We start from the raw sequence: 24,747 nt of genomic DNA, 5'->3' as shown, positions 1-24,747 counted from the left end.
TCTCCCCTATCAGAATGGCTAAATTCCAATCAACATCTCTCTCTCTCTTTTTTTTTTAGACAGTCTCGCTCTGTTGTCCAGGCTGGAGTGCAGTGGCACAATCCTGGCTCACTTAAACCTCCCAGGCTCAAACAATTCTTGTGCCTCAGCCTCCTGAGTAGCTGGGATTACAGGCATGTGCCACCACACCTGGCTAATTTTTCGTATTTTCAGAAGAGACAGGGTTTCACCACATTGGCTGGGCTGGTCTTGAGCTCCTGGTCTCACGTTGATTTGCCTGCCTTGGCCTCCCAAAATGCTGGGATTACAGACATGAGCTACCACACCTGGCTTTCCAATCAAGATCTCAAAAGGACTTTTTGTAGATATAGATGAGCTAATCCTTTATTTATTTATTTTTTTGAGATGGAGTTTTGATCTTATTGTCCAGGCTGGAGTGCAGTGGTGTGATCTTGGCTAACTGCAAACTCCACTTTCCAGTTTCAAGTGATTCTCTTGCCTCAGCCTCCCGAGTAGCTGGGATTACAAGCACCCACAACCATGCCTGGCTAATTCTTGTATTTTTAGTAGAGATGGGGTTTCATATTGGTCAGGCTGGTCTCGAACTCCTGACCTCAGGTGATCTGCCCACCTTGGCCTATCAAAGTGTTGGGATTACAGGAGTAAACCACCACACCTGGCTAGACAAGCTAATTCTAAAATTAATATGTGCACTGAAACAACTCTGAAAAAGAAGAATTAAGCTGGTGAAATCACATAACAATTGTTAAGACCTACTATAAAACCACAATAGTCAAGACAATGTGGTGTTGGCAAAAGAATGGAAACATAGACATAGATCAAGGGAACAGAACAGATAACCTATATGTACACCATCTCAAATATGTCCAATTATTTTTTAGCAAAGGGGCAATGGCAATGTAATGCAGAAAGAGTAGGCTTTCAACAAATGTCACACACACATGCAGTGCGCGCATGGGTATCACATACACACGCAGTGCATGCACGGGTATCACACACATACACACAGTGCACGCATGGGTAACACGCAGTGCATGCATGGGTATCTCACACATGCAGTGTGCGCATGAGTATCTCACATATATAGACACAGTGCGCACACAAGTAACACATACATGCAGCGTGCACAGATAACACATATGCTCAGTGTGTACACGGGTATCACACACACACACTGCATGCACAGGCATCACACACATATGCGCAGTGTGCACATGGGTATCACACATACATGCAGTGTGCACATGGGTATCACACACATGCGGTGCACACACAGGTATCACACATACATGCAGTGTGCGCATGGATATCACACAGTGCACGCACAGGTATCACACGCATACGCAGTGTGCACACGGGTATCACACACACATGCAGTGTGCACACGGGTATCATACACCAGTACACACAGTGTGCACACGCGCCTCACGTCCTATGACACTGTCAGACAGTTCAGCCTGGAGCTTAGCCATTTTGACTTTTGGTGTTTCCTTCAGGTTTTTTCTGTATCTACATGTGGAATAGCTGTGCACACACTGTGTATGTGTGATACCTGTGCGCGCAGTGATACCCGTGTGCGTGTTGCATGTGTGATACCCATGTGCATACTGCGTGTGATACCCGTGTATGCACTGCATGTGTGTGATACCTGTGTGTACACTGCATGTGTGTGGTACCTGTGTGCATACTGCGTGTATGTGTGATACCCATGTGTTCACTGCATGTGTGATACCTGTGATACATCACAGGACATGAGGGAGTGCTACGAGCCAGCCACTCGACAAGGTGATGGAGGGGGCTGAGCCCTGGGTCTGGCAGGCCAGCTGCCAGCTGGGGAGGGTCCAGATACTCTGGACCCGGGGATGATCCTGGAAAGGTGTTCTCCCATCCCCACACGGCACATTCCTTCCTGCGGGTACTTTGTTTCCTAACAAATATGACACCAAGCCTCATAATTCAGGTCCGAAGGCCTGGTTGATCATCTGCCCAGAAAGAGTCATGAGTCATCCCAGAGGCCTAAGGACAGCTGTTCTCAAGACTAGAGACAAACTGGTCCTGAGGGAGCCCTTCTGGGGAGCGATGCCAGCTGGGACCCACACCTTGGCCCAGACAAGAGTGGATTGGATGGCCCAGCTGACCGCCACAGCCTCACCTGAGCCATGTGGATCTGGGACCGCAGCACTGGGGGCACCCTTGGGCTTTGGGATGCTGTGGAGAGAAGGGCCACTGTGTGGGGTTCAGATGAAAATAGTAAGTGTGAGCATGGGGTGGGGAGTTGCTTCGCATGAGCCCCCAGGAGAGAGCAGCAGGATCCTGATGCTGGGGCTTTTCAGAGTTCACAGCGCCCATGCCGTCACCTGGTCGTCCTGGGGCGCCCACCCATCCCTCCGGGAACCCTGAATCTCAGGTGTCAGAGGGCACAAACCCTGAGGCCCTCAGGCTGTGCTCCTCCCCAGTAAGGGTCTCGGCCCCTGGTGGAGTCAGGCCCTGCAGGGCAGCTGTACCCCGCCTGCTGCACGGACTCCTTGGCTGAACATGAAATGTTCCAGGGCCTGCTGCCAGCAGATGCAAACCCCCTGTACGCTAAGATTTAAGCAGCCCCAGAGCATCTGTGCGGCTTCACCTTGCAGGGTCTCCCTGCACGCCTGTCGCAGAGGCCACTGCGCGGCATCTCTGTCAGGGTGCCCAGGTAGCTGAGTCTGCTGCTTCTATTTCAAGCCTGTTTCAGGGAAGAAAGCTGCAGACAGAAACAATTAAAGAAACTCGGGCAGGAGCAGTCAGGTGACGCCGCAGCCAATGCAGGTGTGAAGCTGTTAAGTTTTGTTTTAATTTAAGACAGAAACGCTCCCCACCCCCGCTCCGCCCCTTTCCGTGGCAACATCTCTGCCATTTCTGGCAGAGCAGGTGCCGAGAGGCAGAAGCGTCAGCTGACTGACACCTGGAGAGGGCTGCACAGCCACGGGGCGTCGCACTCCTCCACACGCCACTCATGCTCTGCTCTCTGCTGGGACATTCCTGACTAGATGGTGTCCCCAACCCAGGCACAGACTGAGCCCCGTCCCTGCCAACAGGGCTGGACTGGCTGAGCTGGGGGGTCTTTGAGGTGGGGGCAGCGGTACCACAGGGCACAGAGTTGAGAGCCAGGAAGGGCAGGTGTATTCAGGAACCCGATATGCGGGGTGTGGCCAGCAGCCTAGTACTAGCAGGGCAGAGGCATGAATCCTAGGAGAGGGGTGTCAGGACAACAGCACGGGCTGGGGCCTGAGGCTGCCCTACAGAGGGCAGGGGAGGCGGGTATCCAGCAAGGGGCAGCCACCCAGGTGGGTTTCAGGAAGGTGCCCCATGGCTCTGTGGGGGCCACAGTGGGGGCCACAGGGGATAACAGCCCACTGCTGGTGGCCCAGACCAGGCAGGACACACCGTGCGGCCCTCCACACAAGGTGCGGCCACTGCACCTTTCAGTGTCATTTAATGACACTGAAAGCCACCCACGTCCTACTTGTTTGCTGGAGCTAAAACGTCCAACCACGACCATCGCTCCAACCCTCATGTGGTCAGGTGTGGAAAGCAAGGTCCAGGGAGGGCGTGTGGCTGTTCCCTCATGAGAACAGGACGCACAGCCCCTCAGCCTCTGTGTGGGGAGCTCAGTCATGCCCCGTGAGGGCTGAGACGGCGCCACAGAGAAGGAAATGTGCTGAGATGAGACTCAGGATCCCTCAATCTTTGAAAACCTCAGGGCAACAGTCAATCATGTGTGGTATCAGGTGTGGATACTGGCTTTAGAGAAAAAAATTTCCTTTTAAATCAAGATTCCACTTCCCCATAATCCCTAGAACTTTCTCTGTGACGTGAATTCACTTGTGACGAGCAGATTCTCACGTTAAAATCCTCACAGAAATGAGACAATGTCCTTTCTTCTCGTTCACCCTTGTCAGTTTTAGAATAATGTACTAGATGAGGAGGCCACCACAGAGTACTGCATGGGCGCCCACCTCAGCGTGCAGGACTCTGTGAATCTCCCCACACCTACTCTGGGGGCCTGGGGTCAGCGTCCCCTCAGGATGGGTGCCAGGGTCAGGCCAGTTCATATTTCTAACCAGACTCCCATCAACGACAATGGCCTCTGCTGCTTTCTCTCTTCCCCTCAGCCAAGGCCATCGTGGTCCACATCAGCCTGTCCCCATGGACGGGGCCCCTGGGAGGAGCTGTGTGTCTGGGTGTGAGTCCCTTTGGTGTTCTGCCCTGGGCTCCCTCTGCCCACTGCTCTGTGAGCGCACAGACGAACCCGCAGCAGGCAGGGCCCAGGACACCAGCCGGCACCTGCAATGTCCAGGAGGCCAGTCCCCTGCATGGAGGGGAGGCTGCCTCCAGCGGAAAGACACACCAGTGTAACCACCCTGGGGGGAGCCCAGTCTGGACACACGGCCACCAGCCTGCCGAGAGCAGAGTGGCTTACCTTGGTCCCCCTCTCGTCTCCCTCTGCGTGGACGGTGTAGGAGCAGCCTTCCTTTTGTGGCTTTTCTGAGATAATGCGCACCTGTACTCCGGGCAGCGGGGTCCCCACAGAACCTACAAGAGAGGAGAAACACTGAAAGGGAGGCTGGAGTGAGGAGCCTGGAGGAGAGAAGTGCGCCCTGCGCTCGGATTCCACTGGGCTCCTGTGTGCCACGTGCAGGAGTCTGTGTGGAGGGAGAGATGTGCCCTGTGGCCCCGAGAGAACATGGCCTAGGAACCAGCGGGTGAAGAACCACACAATATGTGGCTGGCGAGCACGGTGTGCTCAGGCCCAGTCGATGCCACAGCGATGGCCACACAGCACAGCAGACGCTCACGTGGCACACTGTGCCTGCCCTGCCCCAGGCCCTTCAGATATCACTTTCCCAGTTATCTCCCGAAGCCTCACAGCTGCCCACGGACTCTGGTGTCATTTCCACTTTTATATACTTGCTGGCCAGGGAGCACTGGCGCCTCGCCCTGACGGCCCTGGGGCTGTCCATGATGAGGGGACCTGTGCGTGCCTGGGACACGGGCAGGCTAAGGCAGGACCTGCCCTATGTCTCCAGGAAGGGCTGTCCTGAACTCTGCATGGCAGGGGGACCACACTTTGTAGTAGCTCATTTATTACACACCCATGATTTGCTCAGTGTATCCACCCCCCCTGCACAGTTCCAACGTGGCTAAAATCAGACCTTACACTGGCCAAGGTGGGGGCAGAGCCCAGGTGGCGAGACGTGTCCCACTGGCCCACACAGGCTGCCGCAGCCTCGCTCTGCCTGTGGTTTAGAGTGCTGGTGGGACGGCAGAGGCTGCTCATGGAGCGCGGCCCTGGCGATGTGGCATCAGCATGGGCATGACCTGGGGGCAGAGCAGAGGTGGGACTTCCCGTCTACCCCGGGGTGTGAAGCCTTTGCCCTGGCCTGCGTCAGGGAAGTGCCTGAACGCTTATCACGTGTGAGAGTCCACGCTGAGATCTGAGGCACTTCAAGGTCAACATCGAGGGTCAGTGCAGCGAACTCTGTAATCCACGGGCCGTCCCGGCCTCCAGACGCTTGGTGAAGGGCTGTTGGTGCCTGGCTCGCTCTTGCTGGTCCCGCAGGCAAAGCCGGGCTAGCGTGGTGCACAGAGCGTCACCTAGGGAGTTGTCTGTGGTTCCAGGTGTGCAGACGTCCCGAATCTCCACTCTGGTCAGAAAACCGTGTCACCACCATGGGGGGGTGTGGCAGGGCCGGCTTCAGCCCCCTTTCTCCCATTCTTTCTCCTCCTTTATGTTTTGCTTCTGAAGATTTTAAAATGGAGGTGAAACCCGCGTAACACGACTTGCCATTTCACAGTGCGCGGCATGGCGGTGTTCCGCGCACACTGCACAGCCCCCTGCTCGCACCAGTCAGAACTCCCACATGGCCCACGACCGCCACACCCTCCCTCCCCAGACCTGGCCCCACGTCAGCTGTCCGTTTTCTGTTCTGGGCGTTTCACAGGAACAGGAATAACACAGGCGGCCTCTCGCCTCTTCCTGGTGATGCCTCTACTGGGGTGGGGACGCCTCCACTGGGGTGGGGATGCAGCGCCAGGACATGGCACAGTTGGGGTTGGGGCGGGGCCGCAGGTGGGGAGGCCGTGCCCACACCGTCTGCAGAGGCTGAAGAGGCTCCGGGATGGTGTCGGGATTCTGCAGAAGATGAGCAGTGGCACTGCCCGTGAGAGACTGAGGGGGGCCCCCACACTCCAGGTGCCATTCATGAGATATTGAGGGAGGGGCCCCCGCCCTCCAGGTGCCGTTCGCTGTGCCCCGGGCATGTGACGGTGTAGATGTGAGAGCTCAAGGGAGTGAACAAAGGCCGGCCCTGCAAGGGCCAATGTGGATGGGCGCGGCTGCAGGCAGGTGGGGGGCACTGCCTTCCTGCCACGGCCCACCTCTAAAATCTCTGTCAGCCAGCCCCTCCCTGATAACTCTGACTGGCCTGCGGCCCCTGTCCTGGTGTCTGGGACGCCCTGGTGCTCTGCGTGCCTGGGACCCAGGGAAGGGAAACCACCAGTGAGGTCCTGGAGGCCCCTGTCAACACCACAGAGCGGCCCAGGAGCTGTGAGCGCCTCTGAACTCAACCTCCAATTAGAGTGTGATTAGGCCCAGCAGTCGTCGGCCATGAATTATTCATCTCCCTCCACAGGAACCGCACAGGGCATGCCCGCCGTAACCGTAACTGCGACAGAGCTCACCCTCCACCCGGCTTCTCTCTCTCCCCCAAGCACGGAGGGGGCACTGCGCAGTGAGGCCAAGCGAGCCCAGAGCCTGCCGCTGGAGCCGACCCGAGTGCCAAAGCCACGGCCACCGGGGTGGGGGTTAGAGCCTGAGAGTGAGGAATACTCTTCTCCACTGTGTCCTCCGGAAACACGGCTCAGGAGGCTGCATTTTGGAGTTTCTGTGGGGCCTGTTGGATTTAATGCTGAGGCGACTTTACTTTTTTTCCAAACCAAAGAACTGACACTGCTGGTGATTTAGAGGCAAGGACAAAATCAGATACTTGATTCTGTTTTAGAGAAGAGGGAATGTCCCCAGCGCCCAGGCTTTGTCTTTGGCACCTGAGGAAACCTGCAGTCGGTAGCTGAAGACTCGGGGACTGGTGCTCTCGCATTTCTTGCCCAATGACCCTGAAGCTTCAGGGTCTCTGGATCCCCTTTCTCAACCGGGGACCCCTCTCCCTGTACCATCTGTCTGGGGCTCCTTCCTGTTCGCCTGGGAGTTCTGATTCCAGTGCGGGGAGGGTGAGCCTCCCCCAGGCCTCTGGGTTCCTGTCTGCTCCTGATGCCCTCGGTGATGGACAGCGGTCCCTGGGCTGCTCCTGACGCCCTCGGTGTGGACAGCGGTCCCTGGGCTGCTCCTGACACCCTCGGTGTGGACAGCGGTCCCTGGGCTGCTCCTGGCACCCTCAGTGTGGACAGCGGTCCCTGGGCTGCTCCTGAAACCATTGAAGAGGCCACCGTGCTCCTGGCAGCGTGACTGCCTGGGAAGTGTGTGTGTGTGTGTCTGCGTCACTCACTAGCCGCATGACCCCTGGCAGGCTCCATGGGTTCTTGTGTGTGAATGGAAAAAATGACCCCACAGCAGGGGCTGTTTTGAGAAGATCAAATGAGGACGCCCACAAAGCAATTCTATGTAAACAGTCATCGTCAACTGCAAACTCTCTGTGTAGACAGATTCTGAATACACAGAACCCGTCCTGCTCACACGTCTGGAACAAAGAGAGGACAAAGCCTGGAGCCCGTTACCCTTTCAGTTCTCACTTGCCTGCAGCCTGCAGCCCTCAGCGAGCTGAGCTCTGTTCATTCTGTCCATATTACGTGGTGACTGTGGCCGGTGGCACTGGACAAAACCAGCACATCCTACTAAGGACGACGATGAGGACAGAGACTCGAGGGACTGCTCACATTTGATTTCAAGGTCCCCATCTTATTTCCACCAGGGAGCTCTAGCCACCAAAGAAAGAGTTGGTGCCATAGCCACCGTGGGGATGTGTGAGTCAGCCCAGGGCAGGGGCCACCAGCACCAAACTGATGGTTTCCTGGGGTCTGAGACTAAAGCACGAGCCAGCCCACGGCAGGGGCCACCGCCACTGATGGTGGTTTCCTGGGGTCTGAGACTAAAGCACGAGCTGGCCCATGGCAGGGGCCACCGGCACTGATGGTGGTTTCCTGGGGTCTGAGACTAGGATCTATTTCTCACCACTCGCATTGACTTCTTTTCACAACACGCCCCCACCTGCCCACTACCTGGGCCCTGTCGCAGCAGGCTCTGCACTCCATGTGGCCACCCCGCTGGCAGCTCTGCACGGCAGCCGAGGATCTCACTGTCATGGCCCTGTCATTCTGCTCACAATGACCCAGGCAAACAGAAACCTCCCTTTACACTCAGAACACACCCAGCAGCCCCCACAGCTCCCAGCAGCTCCCACGGCTCCCAGCAGCCCCCACGGCTCCCCAGGCCCAGCAAAGGGCCCTAAGCCTACAGCCTCTCCTCCTCCCAGCCAGCAGCCAGCAGCCCTCACACTCACCCTGCAGGCCCCAGCACCATATCGCTGCCTGGCACCAGCTGGTCCCCGCCTGGGCCTGGACCCCCATGTCCAGGCTTCCCCTAGAGCCCAGGAATCAGGCAGGCATGGAATGAGCCAAAGGGCACGCGGGAAGAGCAACGGGACAGAGCAGAGTCCAGGAGCCGGCCCCTGAGGAGTCAACGGACTTTCAACAAAGATCACCCGTTCCATGGAGAAAGGAGTCTTTTCAACAAACAGTGCTCAAAAGCTAGACGTCCACACCAAAGAGGAACTGTGGCCCGTATCTTGCACTGAGTATCTGTGGCCCGTATCTTGCACTGAGTATAAAAATGAACTCAAAGTGGATTACCGTCCTAAATGTAAGAGCTGAAACTATTCTCTGTGACTTTGGGCTAGGCAAGGATTTATTAGATAGGACCTCATATAGACAATTCGTAAAACAAATTGATAAACTGGGCCAAAATCTAAAACTCCTGATTTTAAAGATGCTGTTAGGTGAATGGGAAGACCAACCACAAGCTGGAAGACGATATTTAAAATCACACGGCTGACACTTGCGTCCAGAATTTTAAAAAGCTCTCAAAACTCAAGAAAACAAATGCCCCAATTGAAAATGGAATGACAAGAACAGGAAGAGGTGCTCAACGCCACCGTCATGAGAGAATCATGAACGCAACAAGACACCCCCACCGCCCACTGGAGCACGGGTGCTCCTGACCTCCCGCCCATCGCAGGGGGAAGGGGAGGGCGCAGCCGCCCTGGGGAACAGCTCGGCAGCTTCAGACAACACAGCAATCTCTCTCCTAGGTATCTGCCCAAGTGAAATAAAAACCCACGTTCACACAGAAATCTGCACACAAATGTTTATAACATCTTACGTGTCATTGCTTAAAACAGGGTCACAAGTGGTGGCACATCCACGCGACGATGCCACTCAGCAGTGAAAGGCGCAAACCCTGATGCACACAGCACAGGCGACTGCGGGCGGAAGCACCACGGATGCCACTTAGCAGTGAAAGGCGCAGACTCTGATGCACACAGCACAGGCGACTGTGGGCGGAAGCAGACAGGCTCAGAGGCCACGTCCTGCAGGATTCAGCCACGTGACCTCCCAGAAGAAGCAACACCACAGGAAGAGAAACAGGAACGAGGGGCTGGGACTCGGGGGTGGAGGGGGTGCTAAGCACTAGGAAGGAAGTTTCTGAGGTGAGGAACCCTTTTCTACCTCTATCTTGACTGTGATGATGTTTTTTAAGACTCTCAGAGCTGCACACCAGAGGGGTGAATTTTACTGTGTTGCAGGTAAGCAGCTGCACAGACAGACGTGCGGGATGGTCTCACTTTTACGTCTGCACTGAGCTCTCTCTTCCGCTCTGGACAGACTGAACGGGCCACACAGAAACAAGCAGGGCGGCCCCCCAGCAGTGGGCTCCGCTCCCAGAAGTCCCTGTGGAGGACCTGGGGCTCGAAGGCTTGGGTCAGATGAAAGTCAGAATGGGATGTGTTAGGGAGGGCTGGACAAGAGGGGCCCAGTACCAGGAGCCCACGTCTAGAGAAGGAAGACAGGTGCCTGACTCATCCCACCCTGCCCACCACACCCACCTGCCCTGGCACTGCTGCTGGCACTGCGTGGCACCCGGACTCCAGACAGATGGAGGCTCCCACCACAGATGTGGTCTGGAGCCAGCAGCATGGCCCCCGGCCTTCCTCTGAGACGTGCACCGATGCCTGTGTTCCAGGTGTTGCTGCTCTTCCCATTGTCTCCCCAGTCATCCAGCCAGGGGCCAGCACAGACACCCCCCACCCACCCCTGACTGAGACTTGGGAGAAGGCTGATTGGCCCAGAGGGGACAGGTCACCGTGCAGCCTGAGTGCTCTCCTGGCCTGGTGGCCTGTCCCACAGGGCAGCATCCTTCACGCCGCCTTTCATTCCAAATGTGGGTGGTTCGAGACTGGCCCACCTTGGGGGGCTCAGGGCAAAGTGGGAAAGGAACACAGCTGTGGGAAATGCTCGTACCTGGCAGGCGTCCTGTGGCGGTCAGGGGCCCGGACAGAGCCATGCCGATCTCAGTCATGCCATACCGCTCCAACAGGGTGTGGCCCGTGATGTTCTTCCACTTCTCCAGCACCGGGATGGGCAGGGCAGCTGAGCCTGAGACCATGAGCCTACGCGGCACAATCAAAGGCAGGTTTAGCCCCTCGGGACGCGGCCCTCGTGTGCAAAGGTGGCAGGTTTAGCCCCTGGGGACGTGGCCCTCGCATGCAAAGGTGGCAGGTTTAGCCCCTCGGGACGCGGCCGTCGCGTGCAAAGGCGGCAGCTCCTTCACGAGAGCAGGAGCCCCAGGCGTGGGTCTGGCACCACCGTGCGACACCTGGGACCGATGCTGCAGTCTGCACTAGGGCGTTACTTTGTTTTTTGAAAATGATTTGTTGGGTTTATTTTAGAAGGAAGCAGGTCCAACAGCTAATGAGGGTAAACAATGTGCTTAGGGTCCGTGGTGTCCCCTGCAAAGTTCCTGCGCTGTTCACAACCACGCTCAAGAACAACAGTGACCGTGCAGCTGCTCACCACACAGCTGATCACAGATGAACAGCCACGGTGCTGTGGGCCGCAGCCAGGCACATCTGGGGACTAGAGCCAGCTCAGCTTGGAGGGCTCCACAGGAGAACGTGGACATGGATGAATGGCTGCAGCACCCAAGGGGCGGGGCCGGGCACACCCAAGGGGCTCAGAACCGCCCACAGAGTTGGAGCCGTCTTGGCTCACACGCTTGGCTCAGGCTTGGCAGGAGAACACGGGTCCTGAGAACCCTGAGTGCCCGCGCTGCTCACACAGCATTTCCTGCAGCCTCACGGGCAGTAGGGAAGGTGCTTTTGTTTGCGGTTTGAGCAGAGTGGTCCCTGCTGCTGCCCCTGCTTTATGAGGAGGCACCACTGACAGGACCCTCGCTGGGAGATCCAGATGGCTGAGGTCTCATTGTCTCCGTCATCCCGGAAATCACCTGATCCTCTCCTTCACTGACCTCGTTCTTGCCCTCCGTTCCTTAGATTTGGTAAAACATGCTGCTCATCTTGCTCAGCTCGGGGTCTTCCCAGCCCCAAGGCATCTCAGCAGTAGCAGCAGCAAAACCATGGGCTCCGGTGGCCTCACAAAAAAGGGGCAAAGGAACGGCAAAGAGAGCAAAGTGGGATCAGACATGTGCCTTGCACAACCCGGAATTCTCTCCAGGAACGAAGGTGCCGCTTCCCTGTGCACTTCCTGGGGACTGGGAGGAGTGCGCGGCAGCCACAGACACGCACACAACCCACTGGAAACTGGATGACAGTCAAGCCTTCAGTTCCTGCAGTGCGCCCGCCACACCACCCCTCCCTCTCACAAAAAGAAAAAGTACCCCACCCACGACTCTGCTGGAGGAGGGCCTGGGATGCGTGTGAAGACTCACTGAGCCACGCGTGTGCATTTCCAGTTAGTGAACCGCACTCCAACAGCCACGAGGGAAAAGAAACGTTCCCACGCCTGCAGGTTCATGCAGGAGTGCAAAGCAAACACGCCCCTGAGTGGCCCAAAAGACCAGCTCGCCCTGGGAGGGAGGGGTTTATCCAGGGAGCTGGGAGGGGAGGAGCAGGGCTGAGAGGAAGAGCAGCAGAACATGCCCCAGGCAGGCGGCGTCACAGGGCTGCCCACGAAGGCATTGCATAGTAGAGGCAGGAGCCGTGGGACATGTGGGCAGACGAGGCATGCGTGAGCGAGTCAGCTTAGCGTCCTCACCCTTGTCCTTCAGACTCCATGACAGAGAGAGAGAGACGGACCGGAAAGAGAGAAGACAGATAGAGGGAGACAAAGAGAGATGGACAGAGAGAGATGGAGAGCCAGGAGAGATATAGAGAGAAGACAGAGAGACAGACGGAGAGACAGACGGAGAGACAGAGAGATAGATGGAGAGATAGAGACAGACAAGGAGAGACAGAGAGAGATAGAGAGACAGAGAATGACAGAGAGAGCGATACAGAATCCAAGCAGCTATCGACGTGGATGAGATTATAGCTATACATACAGACGGGCAGAGAGAGAGAGATGGGGAGAGAAAGAGACAGGGAGAGAGAGATGGGGAGAGAAAGAGACAGGGAGAGAGGGATGGGGAGAGAGCGAGGGCACATCGAAAGGAAACGGAAAGCCGTGCTTCCCAGGACTCAGTAGAAGTGATTTATTAGAAATAAGTGGCATCTGTTGATCTTTAAGACTTTCTGAGCGGGAAAGTGGACTCTTCACTTACCTAATTTTTTCTTCACAAACTGCACGCAAGAAATCCTGGGCGTGCGGCTGGGTAAAATGCCTGTCATAGTACTCCAGCAGCTTGGTGTATATTGTAGGCACTGCCATGAAGACACTGATCCGCGGCGTTTCAGAGCTTAAGAACTTTTCCCAAACCTACGGAGGAAAGGAAGCGCTCGGTAGGAAGATGAGCAGGCAGAGACCTGCGGCGGAGGAAAGGAAACGCTCGGTAGGAAGATGAGCAGGCAGAGACCTGCGGCGGAGGAAAGGAAGCGCTCGGTAGGAAGATGAGCAGGCGGAGACCTGCGGCGGAGGAAAGGAAGCGCTCGGTAGGAAGATGAGCAGGCGGAGACCTGCGGCGGAGGAAAGGAAGCGCTCGGTAGGAAGATGAGCAGGCACTGAGGCTGTGGCAGAGGCTCCTGGCTCCAGGCACAGAGTTCTCACGTTCTCATGGTTTACATTCAAGAGTCTGCAGTGCCTCCCGTCTAAAAGGGGTGCCTCAGACTCTGACCCCTTTCCACAGAAGCCATGTTGCGTGGGACAACTGCATTTGGCCTGTGGGGGAAGAGCAATCACGAGTAGAGCTGGGAAAGGCCTTCGGGATCTGCAGCCTGGACAGACGTGAGTGGCCAGGCTCTTCCAGGTACACAGAGGAGGGCGGATGTGCACCTTGGGGAAGCTGACAGGAGGCCCCGGCGGCCGCCCGCCCGCAGACCCGAAGTCAGCACACTTCCCAGTATGCAAAGGCATGCAGTGACTAGTGAACGGTGAAGTCTTTTATTTAAAAGAGTCATGTGAATTTTATATTTTACTCCATAATAAACATTTCTTGCTTACATATAAGTACGTTTTAAGTTCCTCAATTGTTAGTGGTTTCTCGCGTTGCCCATAAAGCTTCAGGAAGACCTGGTGAGCCACGCTCGTTCCACGGCCCTCTCTACCCCCAGTGTTCCACACGGAGCCCCGAACGGTGTGGCGGAGGGCACTCTTCGTGCTGTGGGGTCAGCACCTAAGGGAGGCTCATGACATACAGGACAGATCTTGCCCACAGGGCATTGAAACTGGGGTCGATGGATGCTGATGCCACAGTCCAGCCCTAGCCCATCTCATCTCCTCACTGGACTCTGGCAGTGATGAGTACCTCACCACAGCTGCCTGGCAGAGAAAGGCAGGAATCTCCAGAGAAGAAATAGTATAATTCTTTCAAAGACAAAGATTGGACTCTTCAAAGTTACAAAGCATGTAAGGAAACAAAGATGTGACCCCAAATTGAAGAAGTCTCAGGAAATCCAAATATCAGGACCACCAGACAAAGCCCTTCAAATAACTGCAACAAGCAGATTAAGGAATTTAGAAGAAAAGATGAACAACGTGGGGAAAATGGAGAATTGCAAAGAGAAGTGGAACTGCAAAAAATTGTAAAACTGAAAAACATGAGATCTGAAATGAATTCATTCAATAGACCAAATAACAAACAAGACACAGCAGAAAAGAGGAAAAAAGTCAGACACAGTCAACGGGCGTGATCTACGCTGATGTGCAGACGGCAAAGCAAAGAGACAGGCGACCAGAGTGCGGGAGACGGCAGCACCCGCGGAGCAGTGCCCACAACACTGCCATCGAGGGAGGGTGGGGGAACAGACAAGCAGGCAGAGAGAGGACACGCTCGTGGACGGGAACACTCCACATTGTGAAGACGGCAGTTCTTCCCACACTGAGCTCCAGCTTCAAAGCAATCTTCCCAAAATTCCAGTAAGCTTCATTTTGCAGAAATTGATACACTTATCCTACATTTTACATGAAAAGGCAAAGGACCCAGAAGATCCAAAATAAATTTCAAAAGGCAGATTAAAGGTGAGAACACACGGTTCCCAACTCCAAAACTGACATAAACCAGAAGTAATGAACACAGTGTGATGCTGTGTAAGATCAGACAAGAGACCCACAGAACACACTTGAGAGTCCAGAAACAAATCAACGCACAGATATCTGGTCACGTGATTCTTGGCAAAGAAGCCAAGTCCCCAACGGGGGAAAGGACAAAAGGACAAATCTTTCTCACAAATGGCAACGACACACTGAATATCTCCACGAAGAAGGTGAATCCTAGACCCTACCTCACACCATATGCAAACTTAACCCAAAGTGGGTCAGAAACCTCCATGTATGAGCTAAAATTAGAAAACTTCTAAGAAAAAACGAAAGGGAATATCTTCATGACATGACCTGTAACCACAGGCAAAGACTTCTCTGATGAGATACAGCACAATCTATAAAGTTTAAAAATTGATAAAATGAATTTATTTTTAAAAATTTTTTATAAAATGAATTTCATCAAAGTAATGTGTGCTTCAAAAGACACATTAAGAAAATAAAAAGACAAGCTGAAGTTAAAGGGAATATTTGCAAACCATACATCTGAAAAGAGACTTGTATCCAGAATACACAGAGAACTCTTACAACTCAATAAGAAGACAAATAGCCCAATTTAAAAATGGTCAAAAGATTTCATTAGACAGTTCACCAAAGATTACATATGGATGCAAACAAGAACATAAAAAACAGCACTGGGCGCGGCGCTCACGCCTGTAATCCCCGCACTTTGGGAGGCTGAGGTGGGAGGATCCCTTGAGCTCAGGAGTGTGAGACCAGCCTGGGCAACATAGGGAGGCTCTGTCTCTACAAAAATAATTCAAAAGGAAAAAAGTAAAAATAAACATAAAAAATGTTCAACATCTGGCAGGGTGTGGTGGCTCACACCTATAATCACAGCACTTTGGGAGGCTGAGGCAGGCAGATTAGTTGAGGTCAGGAGTTCAAGACCAGCCTGGCCAACATGGTGACACCCCATCTCTATAAAAATACAAAAAATTAGCTGGGCCTGGAGCTGTGAACCTGTAATCCCAGTTGCTGAGATGGCTGAGGCAGGAGAAGTGCTTGAACCCAGGAGGTGGAGATTGCAGTGAGCCGAGACTGAGTCACTGCACTCCAGCCTGAGTGACAGAGCGAGACTCAGTCTCAAAAAAAAAGAAAAAAAAAAAAGCTCAACATCAGTAGTCATTAGGGAAACACAAACTGAAGCCAGTGACAAGTGCTGGCAGGACGTAAAGAAATGAAAACTCTCATACGCTGCTGGTGAGAACATACAGCAACACAGCCGTTTTGGAAAACAGTTCGCCAGTTTCTTGTCTTTCTTTCTTTTTTTTTTTTGAGACAGAGTCTTGCTGTTACCCAGGCTGGAGTGCAGTGGTGCGATCTTGGCTCACTGCAATTGCCGCCCCCTGGGTTCGAGCGATTCTCCTACCTCAGCCTCCTGACTAGCTGGGATTACAGGTGTGAACCACTGTGCCCGGCTAATTTTGTATTTTTAGTACAGACAGTTTCACCGTGTTGGTCAGGCTGGTCTTGAACTCCTGACCTCAAGGGATCCACCTGCCTCAGCCTCCCAAAGGGCTGGGATTTCAGGTGTGAGCCACCATGCCCAGCCAGTTTGCCAGTTTCTTAAAACATTAAACAGAGGCCGGGCACGGTGGCTCAAGCCTGTAATCCCAGCACTTTGGGAGGCTGAGACAGGAGGATCACGAGGTCAGGAGACTGAGACCACCCTGGCTAACATGGTGAAACCCCGTCTCTACTAAAAAATACAAAAAACTAGCTGGGCGAGGTGGCGGGCGCCTGTAGTCCCAGCTACTCCGGAGGCTGAGGCAGGAGAATGGCGGGAACCCGGGAGGCGGAGCTTGCAGTGAGCTGAGATCCGGCCACTGCACTCCAGCCTGGGTGACAGAGCGAGACTTCGTCTCAAAAAAAAAAAAAAAAAAACAAAAACATTAAACAGAAAGTCACCATACAACCCATCAATTCTATCCCTCTGCGTCTATGTAAGATCAGTGAAAGCGTGTCTACAGAGATTTATATGTAAATGTTCACAGCAGCATTATTCATCATAGCCCCAAACTGAAACATTCCAAATGCCCATCAGATGGTGAATGGATGAGTCCACACGATGAAGTACTACTCAGGAACAAGCTACTAATGCACACAATAGAATATGGACGAAACTCAGAACCATCCTGCAAGTGAAAGAAGCTGGAATAAAAGACTGAGTGTGACGCAACCCATTTGCACGCACTGCCATCTAAAACAAGGAAAGTCTAGAGGCAGAAAGCAGATTCGCGGTTGCCAGGGGCTGGGAATTGGGGGGAAATGGACACTGGTTTGAGGGAATGGCTACATAATTCATAATTCACAATAGTGAATTTTACGGTGTGTGAATTGTATCTCGATAGAACTGTTTTTGAAAATAAAAACATTTTCAGTGAAACAAAATTGAGGGATATGTCAGCAAAGCTGCACTACAAGAACTACTGAAAAGAAGTTCTCCAGGCTGAAGGGAAATGAGTTACGGGGAAGCATGGTCCTTCCTGGAGAACCTCTGCAGGGACAAATGAAGGTACCAGAAGAGGAGATGTGTGGGTAATTTAACAAATTTAAGGACTCCTGATATGGTTTGACTGTGTCCCCACCCAAATCTCAGCTTGAACTGTTTCTCCCAGAATTCCCACATGTCGTGGGAGGTACCCAGGGGGAGGTAATTGAATTATGGGGGCCGGTCTTTCCTGTGCTATTCTCATGATAGTGAATAAGTCTCACAAGATCTGATGGGTTTATCAAGGTTTCTGCTTTTGTTTCTTCCTCATTTTATCTTGCTGCCGCCATGTAAGAAGTGCCTTTTGCCTTCCGCTATGATTCTGAGGCCTTCCCAGCCATGTGGAACTGTAAGTCCAATTAAACCTCTTTTTCTTCCCAGTCTTGGGTATGTCTTTATCAGCAGCGTGCACATGGACTAATACAGTAAATTGGTACCAGAAGAATGGGGCTGGGGGTGGATGAAACATGCAGCCACGTTTGAGAACTCTTCCGCAGTTTCCACTCAAATGAAACATATGTCTAGCCTGTGAGCCGGAACCAGGAGTTGCAGATCCAAGAGAAATGTCCACAGGGACATCTGTGTGAGAATGTTCATAACAACCGTGACTTCTAATAGCCACAAACTGAAAACAATCCCAAATCTTTCAAGAGCAGAATGGATAAGCATACTGTGGCTTCTGCACACTATGAAATACAACACGGCAATGCAAAAAGAACAAACTGCATTTGATGCAACACACAGATCAACTGTCAAACAGTACAGTGAACCAGAACACAAACGTGACACTGAGGCACGGAAAATGGAGCACACGTGTAGAGGGACAGCGCTGAGGCGGGGAGAGCACGCGTGTAATAGGCTGGTGCTGAGGAGGGGAGAGCACACACACAGCGGGACAAGGCTGAGGGGCGGGGAGCAGGCACAGAGGTGAAAGACACAAAGGATGGCATTTCTTGGAAGTCATCCAAATCTTCAGACGGCAGCTGCCGCCCTAAAGAAGGGCACTGAGAGCCGAGCGCGACCTCCTTCCTCCAGCACATCCCAATGTGTTGCCACACTTCCAAGACCTGTAGGACCTGGAGGCCCCTGAAGGGCGCCTTAACGTTTGACTAACTAGCAAGTGCTTCTGAGGCGGCAGGAGCAGGCCTGTTGCTCTAACCCGAGCTGCCACAGCACAGACCCCGCCAGATGGCAGTTCCCACGCAGGCTGCTCTGAGGAGTCACCCCCAGCCGCCCTGATTTGCTGCCCTGCCCTCCTGAGTCCATGCTGCGATCCTGAGGATGTCGGCCAGGGCAGCGCTGTCGGAGACAAGTAACTGATCTGAGCCTCTGGCGACTTTGATCTCTAGAGGCTGTGGCTGCACATCCATCTTCCGGCATCCTCCTCCTGTCCCCCAACCCCATCCGTCACCTGCAGGCACTGACACCCACAGCCCTCTATGCAGGATGACTTGAAGACACCGCGTCTAAGATTGTCCGATACCACTGCAGGTGTCTGGTCACCCCACACTTGTATCCTACACATTCTTCAATACAATCTTAGACAGAACCCCAATATTCAATAACGCTGACAGCTGGATTTTACACATAGAAATTTCTAAAGTCAGAAACCCTGAAACTTGGGAATTGATGGAAAAGAGCTGCAATCTTTTGTAGCCACAGCATCGAATTTGTTTAAATATTAAATTTTTGGCTGGGCATAGTGGCTCACGCCTGTAATCCCAGCACTTTGGGAGGCTGAGGCAGGCGGATCACGAGGTCAGGAGTTCTAGACCAGCCTGGCCAACATAGTGAAAACCTGTCTCTACTAAAAATACAAAAAATTGGCCGGGCGCGGTGGCTCAAGCCTGTAATCCCAGCACTTTGGGAGGCCGAGGCGGGTGGATCACGAGGTCAGGAGATCGAGACTATCCTGGCTAACACGGTGAAACCCCGTCTCTACTAAAAATACAAAAAATAAAACTAGCCGGGCGTGGTGGCGGGCGCCTGTAGTCTCAGCTACTCGGGAGGCTGAGGCGGGAGAATGGCATGAACCCGGGAGGCGGAGCTTGCAGTGAGCCGAGATCCGGCCACTGCACTCCAGCCTGGGAGACACAGCGAGACTCCGTCTCAAAAAAAAAAAAAAAAAAAAAAAATTAGCTGGCTGTGGTGGCGGGCACCTGTAATCCCAGCTACTCAAGAGGCTGAGGCAGGAGAATTGCTTGAACCCAGGAGGCAGAGGTTGCGGTGAGCCAAGATCGCGCCACTGCACTCCAGCCTGGCTGACAGTGCGAGACTCCATCTCAAAAAAAAAAAAAAAAAAAAAAATTAAGTTTTCACAGCATAGTTTAGAGAAAAATCTGAAGTAAGCGTCAAAAACAGTGCAGGTCTGAGGCTTTCCCGTGTCCATTAAAGGTCTGAGGTTTTCCTGTGTCCACTGAAGGTCTGAGGCTTTCCCGTGTCCATTAATGAGCCAGTCTGCAGTGTCCGGAATATGACAGCAGATGCCCAGGCAGAGACCCCAGAGCAGACACACTCAGAGCAGAGACCCCTGGGCAGACACTCTCAGAGCAGAGATCCCTGGGCAGACGCCCTTGTGACACAGACCCCAGGGCAGGGACCCCCATGGCTGATGCCCCGGGTAGAGACGCCACAGCAGCAGCTCCCAAGCTGTGTGTGGGCACCAGAAAGAGCCAGGTGGTGTCATTCACACAGTGCTGGAGAAGAAGCAAGCTGAGAAAGTCCAGATCCTTGACAGCTGGTCTGTGCCAGCACCTGCACCCACCTGCCTCTCACCCTGAGAGTAACACACTCTTTACTGGGGAGGACGGAACCAACCTGCCCTTGGCTCCCTGGGAGATGCTCTGCCTCTGCCCCTGCAGCTGCATCTCACCCTGGCACGGTCCACGACAAAGGCCGTTGCTGCCTCTGCCCAAGTGACCATGGCAGATCAGCCACCGTCAGCGCCCGGGCAGCCCCCAACAGAGGTTCAGGGCCAGGCTGCCAAGGAGCAGGGGCTGAGGTGGGGCAGGTTGAGGAGGCCCAGTCACAGGCACAGAAACCGACACCCTCGACAGAGCTGACAGCCAAAGGAAAGGAGGGGGCTCAAGGTGGAGAGGAGGGAACAGCCCCAGAGGAGCCCCCAGAGACACAGCAAAGGCACCGAAGGTCCCTACACACCAGGCGCTGCACCACCCACACAGCACACACACAGGGAACTCACTGTAACAAAACCACCTTTGTGTTCACCAAGGACAGCTGTGTCCATTTAGGGCGCACCCCAGAGACAGCCATAGGGAGGGTCGGGCCACTAAGCCAGATCCCTACCGGGGGAGCCAGGACAGGTCTGGAGCAGAGCGCCAGGCAGATGTCTCCAGGATGGACCACACAGATGAGGCAACCTCAGTGTCTGCCATCTTAACCAGAGTGCTGTGTCGCAGCTGTGGTCAGTGCTGAGATGTCCATGAAAAATAAGGGCTGAAGCCAACAAGAATGTGGAGTGTTTCAGGGAGACGGGGTCCTGGGGAGGCTCTTCAGGAGGTGACCCTGGTGACGGGGCCCTCGGGAGGCTCTGTGGCTACAGGCGCCCTGGCAAGCAGTGGAGGGAGCTCACGGCTAATGACGCAAGTGTGTTGGCAGCCACCTCTCGTTGGCACGGCAGTAACTGCTAGATTTTAAAGAGGTCGTTCTCTAAAGCCCAGTGTTATCATCTGTGAAGAAACTGGCTCACTTGCTCTTAGAAAGCTGTTCTACATACTGGCTTCTCTTTCGAGACCTTCCCTCCAGTGGAGGCTGGAGAAGAGCCCCCTTCTCTTTTTGAAGTTTGTGCCCACTGTGAGCCAGGCTCCAGACCAGGCCAGACCCTCCTACACGCCCCTCGGGCTTATGTGGCCAGGACCCCTTATTTTCCGGGGATGAGACTAAAGGTCAGAGAGGTGGAGGGCCAGATGAGAGGCCTTCTCTCCACCTCCAGCCACTGTGTGGGGTCGGGGGCCCCACAGTGAAGAGGACGGGCCTCAGCGGCAGCAGCAAGGAGGTGGGCGGGGCCTCCCAGCTGCCTCAGAAGCAATGGGGAGGTGGGTGGGGCCTCCCAGCTGCCTCAGAAGCAATGGGGAGGTGGGCGGGGCCTCTCAGCTGCAGCAGAAGCAGCAGAAGGGAGGTGGGCGGGGCCTCTCAGCTGCAGCGGAAGCAGCAGAGGGGAGGTGGGCGGGGCCTCCCAGCTGTCTCAGAGGCAATGGGGAGGTGGGCGGGGCCTCTCAGCTGCAGCAGAAGCAGCAGAGGGGAGGTGGGCGGGGCCTCTCAGCTGCAGCAGAGGGGAGGTGGGCGGGGCCTCTCAGCTGCAGCAGAAGCAGCAGAGGGGAGGTGGGCGGGGCCTCAGCTGCAGCAGAGGGGAGGTGGGCGGGGCCTCTCAGCTGCAGCAGAGGGGGAGGTGGGCGGGGCCTCTCAGCTGCAGCAGAAGCAGAAGCGAGGTGGGCGGGGCCGACCGCTCACAGGGCCCCCTTCCTGGAGAAATTCACACCGGACTAGGGTTTGAGTCCTGAGCTCCGGGTCAGAGGCCTCAGAGTTCCACACAGCTTTCAAGGGGGCCGGAAAGACTTCAGACAGGAAGAGTCCTGGCAAGAGCAGTGAGTGTGGGACCAGCCACTAGTGGCTGCTGTGCTCTGGGCTTTAGGACTGTGCCTCTGCTGGCCGGGACGTCTGCCCTGCAGGATAGCCCTGCACAGACCAGGAGCCCAACCCCAGGCATCTGGCCTCAGAGATGGGCTCTTCTGTGCTGAGAACGATCATGATACGACCCAAATCCTAAGGGCTTTTCCCTACATTCACTTTTTAAACTTTTTTTCCTGTGAATAAAAGGCGTATTCATTACATGGGCAGAGGTTGGAAAACATCCGTGGCCTCACCGGAGGGCTCCGCTTCACTACACCTGTGACATACGCACACCTCGTCCTTCCTGTGGGCTCAAGGCCTGCCCCTCATGCCCTCTGCAGCCTGGTGAGTGGCTCTCGCCTGCAGTCAGCTGGAATGCACACAGGGCCACAGCAACTCCTAAAAGCCACCACCATCCCCAACTGACAGGAGAGGCCTGATGCTGCACACAGGGTCCCACCTCGAGCCCAGGTCCTTTCCCTCTAAAGCAGCATCCTCATCTGCCCTGGAGACAGCTCTGCACAGGCAAGGCTGCGCGTGGCAGCTTGGCGACGACTACTTCCACCCCAGGGCTGTGTGTGGCCAGTGCCACGTCCTCCCCTCCCTGCCTGCTCCAAGGGAGACAATACAGAGGAAGCGACGCAGAGTGGGGAAACAGAGACTCTGCAGCAGCCCTCCAGCTGGGCCAATACTCCAAAGTAACCCTCCCAGCCAGCAGCTCTCCAGCCGGGCCAGTACTCTGGAGTAACCAAGAGCTGCCACAGTGGCCACATCGTAGCTCAAGGGGCCACGCCCTGCACCCTGTACCCCGAATGTGTCACCTCACGCAGAGGTGGGAACTGCAGGTGGGTGAAGCGAAGGACCTCAGGATGGGAGATTATCTTGGAATATCCGCATAGGCTGTACATAGAGAAGCCGAAGGAGCCCTGACTATGGAGAGAAGGAGGCCGTGTGCCTATAGAAGCAGAGCTGGACATGAAGCAGCTGGAGCCAAGGGCACAAGCGGCCTCTAGAAGCTGGAAGACACAGGAACGGACTTTGTCCTGGAGCCTCCTGTCGGAGCAGCCCCACCATACCCAGCGTCAGCTCCGCAAGACTCGTCTCAGAATCCTGGCCTCCAAGCATGTCAGAACAAACTCGCAGTATTTTAAACCAAGTGTGTGAGCGTCTGCTGCAGCCCCAGGAGCCCATCCACAGTCTCACTATTCACGGTTTCAGTGACGTGCGGCCCACTGCAGTCCCGCAACAGACGAGCACGGTGCCGGAACGTATTCTGGAGAGAGGAGAGCACTTTCCCATAACTTTATCACAGTATGTGGTTATAACTGTTCTGTTGCTGTTAATCTCTTACTGTGCCTGACTTACTGATTCAGCATTATCATAGGTGCGTATGTATAGCAAAAAGCATTGTAAGTACAGGGTTCCATGCTACCCAGGGTCTCGGCATTGGCGTGTCCCCTGTAGATGGGGCGACTGCACACCAGGGAAAGGCACCTGGTCTGAGGGTGTGGCCAGAAGCCCTGACCCCAACCAGGGAAAGGCAGCTGGTCTGAGGGTGCGGCCAGGAGCCCTGACCCTGACTCACCTGCTGGGCGCTGAATTCAGGCATCATCACACAGGTGGCTCCCACCCAGAGAGGACAGAGCAGCGCATTGACCACACCGTGGACGTGGTGCAGTGGAAGCACATGGAGGATCACGTCGTCTTTGGTCCATGCCCACTTGCGGACCAGCCCGGTCACCTGCAGGGGACAAGAGCGCAGCTGAGAGCAGGAGCGAGACTGTGGTCCGCAGCAGCATACACAGACCTGGGGCTCAGGGACAGGAGCTCTGGGCCTCTCAGCTGAGGCAGGGGAAGAAGGCTGGCTCTTTGTTGCTCCCCTCTAGCAGCCTCTCAAGATGATGACGAAACCACAGCAGATCTGCTGGGTCACTCACTTACCCTGGGGACAGAGGACAGCACCACACACAGCCAGGGGCTTTACGGAATTTAGACAGTGGGGGAGTGGCTCTGCAGACACCAGGCAGACAGAGCTGTGACTCAGCATCGCCATCCCCAGCTCCGCCCCTGCCCAAGCCTGGACTCAGGGATCCAGCGCCATTCAGGCTGGAATCGACTCCTAGCCCAACCACTGGCTCAGCTGACAGCACTGCCCTTGCAGAGCTCTGCCGATTTGTGAATTATTGTTACCTGCTCAGCCAGGACAGAACCCAGGGCCAGGCTCCTGAGCGCATCCTCAGCTCTTACTGAGAAGCAGCGTGAGGCACGGCCCACTGAATCCACCGTCCAGTCTCACGGAGGACACTGCCTGCTGCCTGCACAGGCTCCAGGGACAAGCACGTGTGAGTGCCACTCCCCTCAGCAAGGACAGAGGAGCCCGTCCCTCCCGACAGGCGCGCTGCTTCCAGGAGTGACGGCGCAGGCCACGCAGGGCCTAGCCTGCAGCGTGTTCATGGTGCCTCCATCAACCCACGACTCCGTGGGGTCCACTTCCTGCCTTCCCCTTCGTGGCTTTCGGCTTTCATTTTTACTTTATTGCTTCAACCGCATAGGAGACTTTATGACACTATACAAATGACAAGTAAGTGGAGAGTTCTGTGAAGATATGACTGAGGTCACAGGACACAAAAATAACGAGTAAGACGCAGGTGTACGTGGGGTCCCGACCAGGCATCTTAACATGTGGCTGGCCTCGGAAAAGCCCCTCAGCATCACAGGCAGTGAGTGGCCCCTTCTGACCTCATGCCACGTGGTCCTGGCGGGGTCACTCGGCGGCCCCTCAATCCCTCTACACCTGAAGGCTTCGCCCCTGCCTGAGCCGTCCTGCGTGGCCAGTGGCTACACCCTGC

General features: G+C 54.9%; 1 protein-coding gene and 1 long non-coding RNA gene across 18 annotated transcripts in view; both read right to left on the bottom strand.

Annotated features, from left to right (window-relative positions):
• ACSF3 (acyl-CoA synthetase family member 3) overlaps positions 1 to 24,747 on the bottom strand; it is a 75,920-nt gene that overhangs the window by 41,634 nt on the left and 9,539 nt on the right. For 13 of the 17 annotated variants that reach the window (XR_013412087.1, XR_013412088.1, XR_013412082.1 and 10 more), the window contains 4 exons: positions 23,484 to 23,639; positions 12,845 to 12,999; positions 10,588 to 10,736; positions 4,478 to 4,590 (listed from right to left, as the gene is read on the bottom strand). Coding sequence is in view for 7 of the 17 variants with exons in the window: in XM_028841246.2 (XP_028697079.1) it covers positions 4,478 to 4,590; positions 10,588 to 10,736; positions 12,845 to 12,999; positions 23,484 to 23,639 (573 nt within the window). In the remaining 10 variants the exon portion in view is untranslated. Of the gene's footprint in view, positions 1 to 4,477; positions 4,591 to 10,172; positions 10,299 to 10,587; positions 10,737 to 12,844; positions 13,000 to 23,483; positions 23,640 to 24,088; positions 24,465 to 24,747 lie in introns of those variants that run through there. The other 4 variants (XR_013412089.1, XM_077986751.1, XM_077986749.1 and 1 more) reach the window with 2 other exon arrangements.
• Positions 384 to 3,424, bottom strand: LOC144338202 (uncharacterized). The gene is made up of 2 exons (XR_013412101.1): positions 2,645 to 3,424; positions 384 to 2,229 (listed from the first exon to the last, which is right to left on the bottom strand). It is a non-coding gene; the product is annotated as an uncharacterized LOC144338202 (long non-coding RNA).

Source organism: Macaca mulatta, chromosome 20 (assembly GCF_049350105.2).
Source record: "Macaca mulatta isolate MMU2019108-1 chromosome 20, T2T-MMU8v2.0, whole genome shotgun sequence".
Taxonomy (NCBI): Eukaryota; Metazoa; Chordata; class Mammalia; order Primates; family Cercopithecidae; genus Macaca; species Macaca mulatta.
The sequence above is the reverse complement of the archived record's forward strand: the minus strand, read 5'-3'. Positions and strand labels throughout refer to the sequence as shown.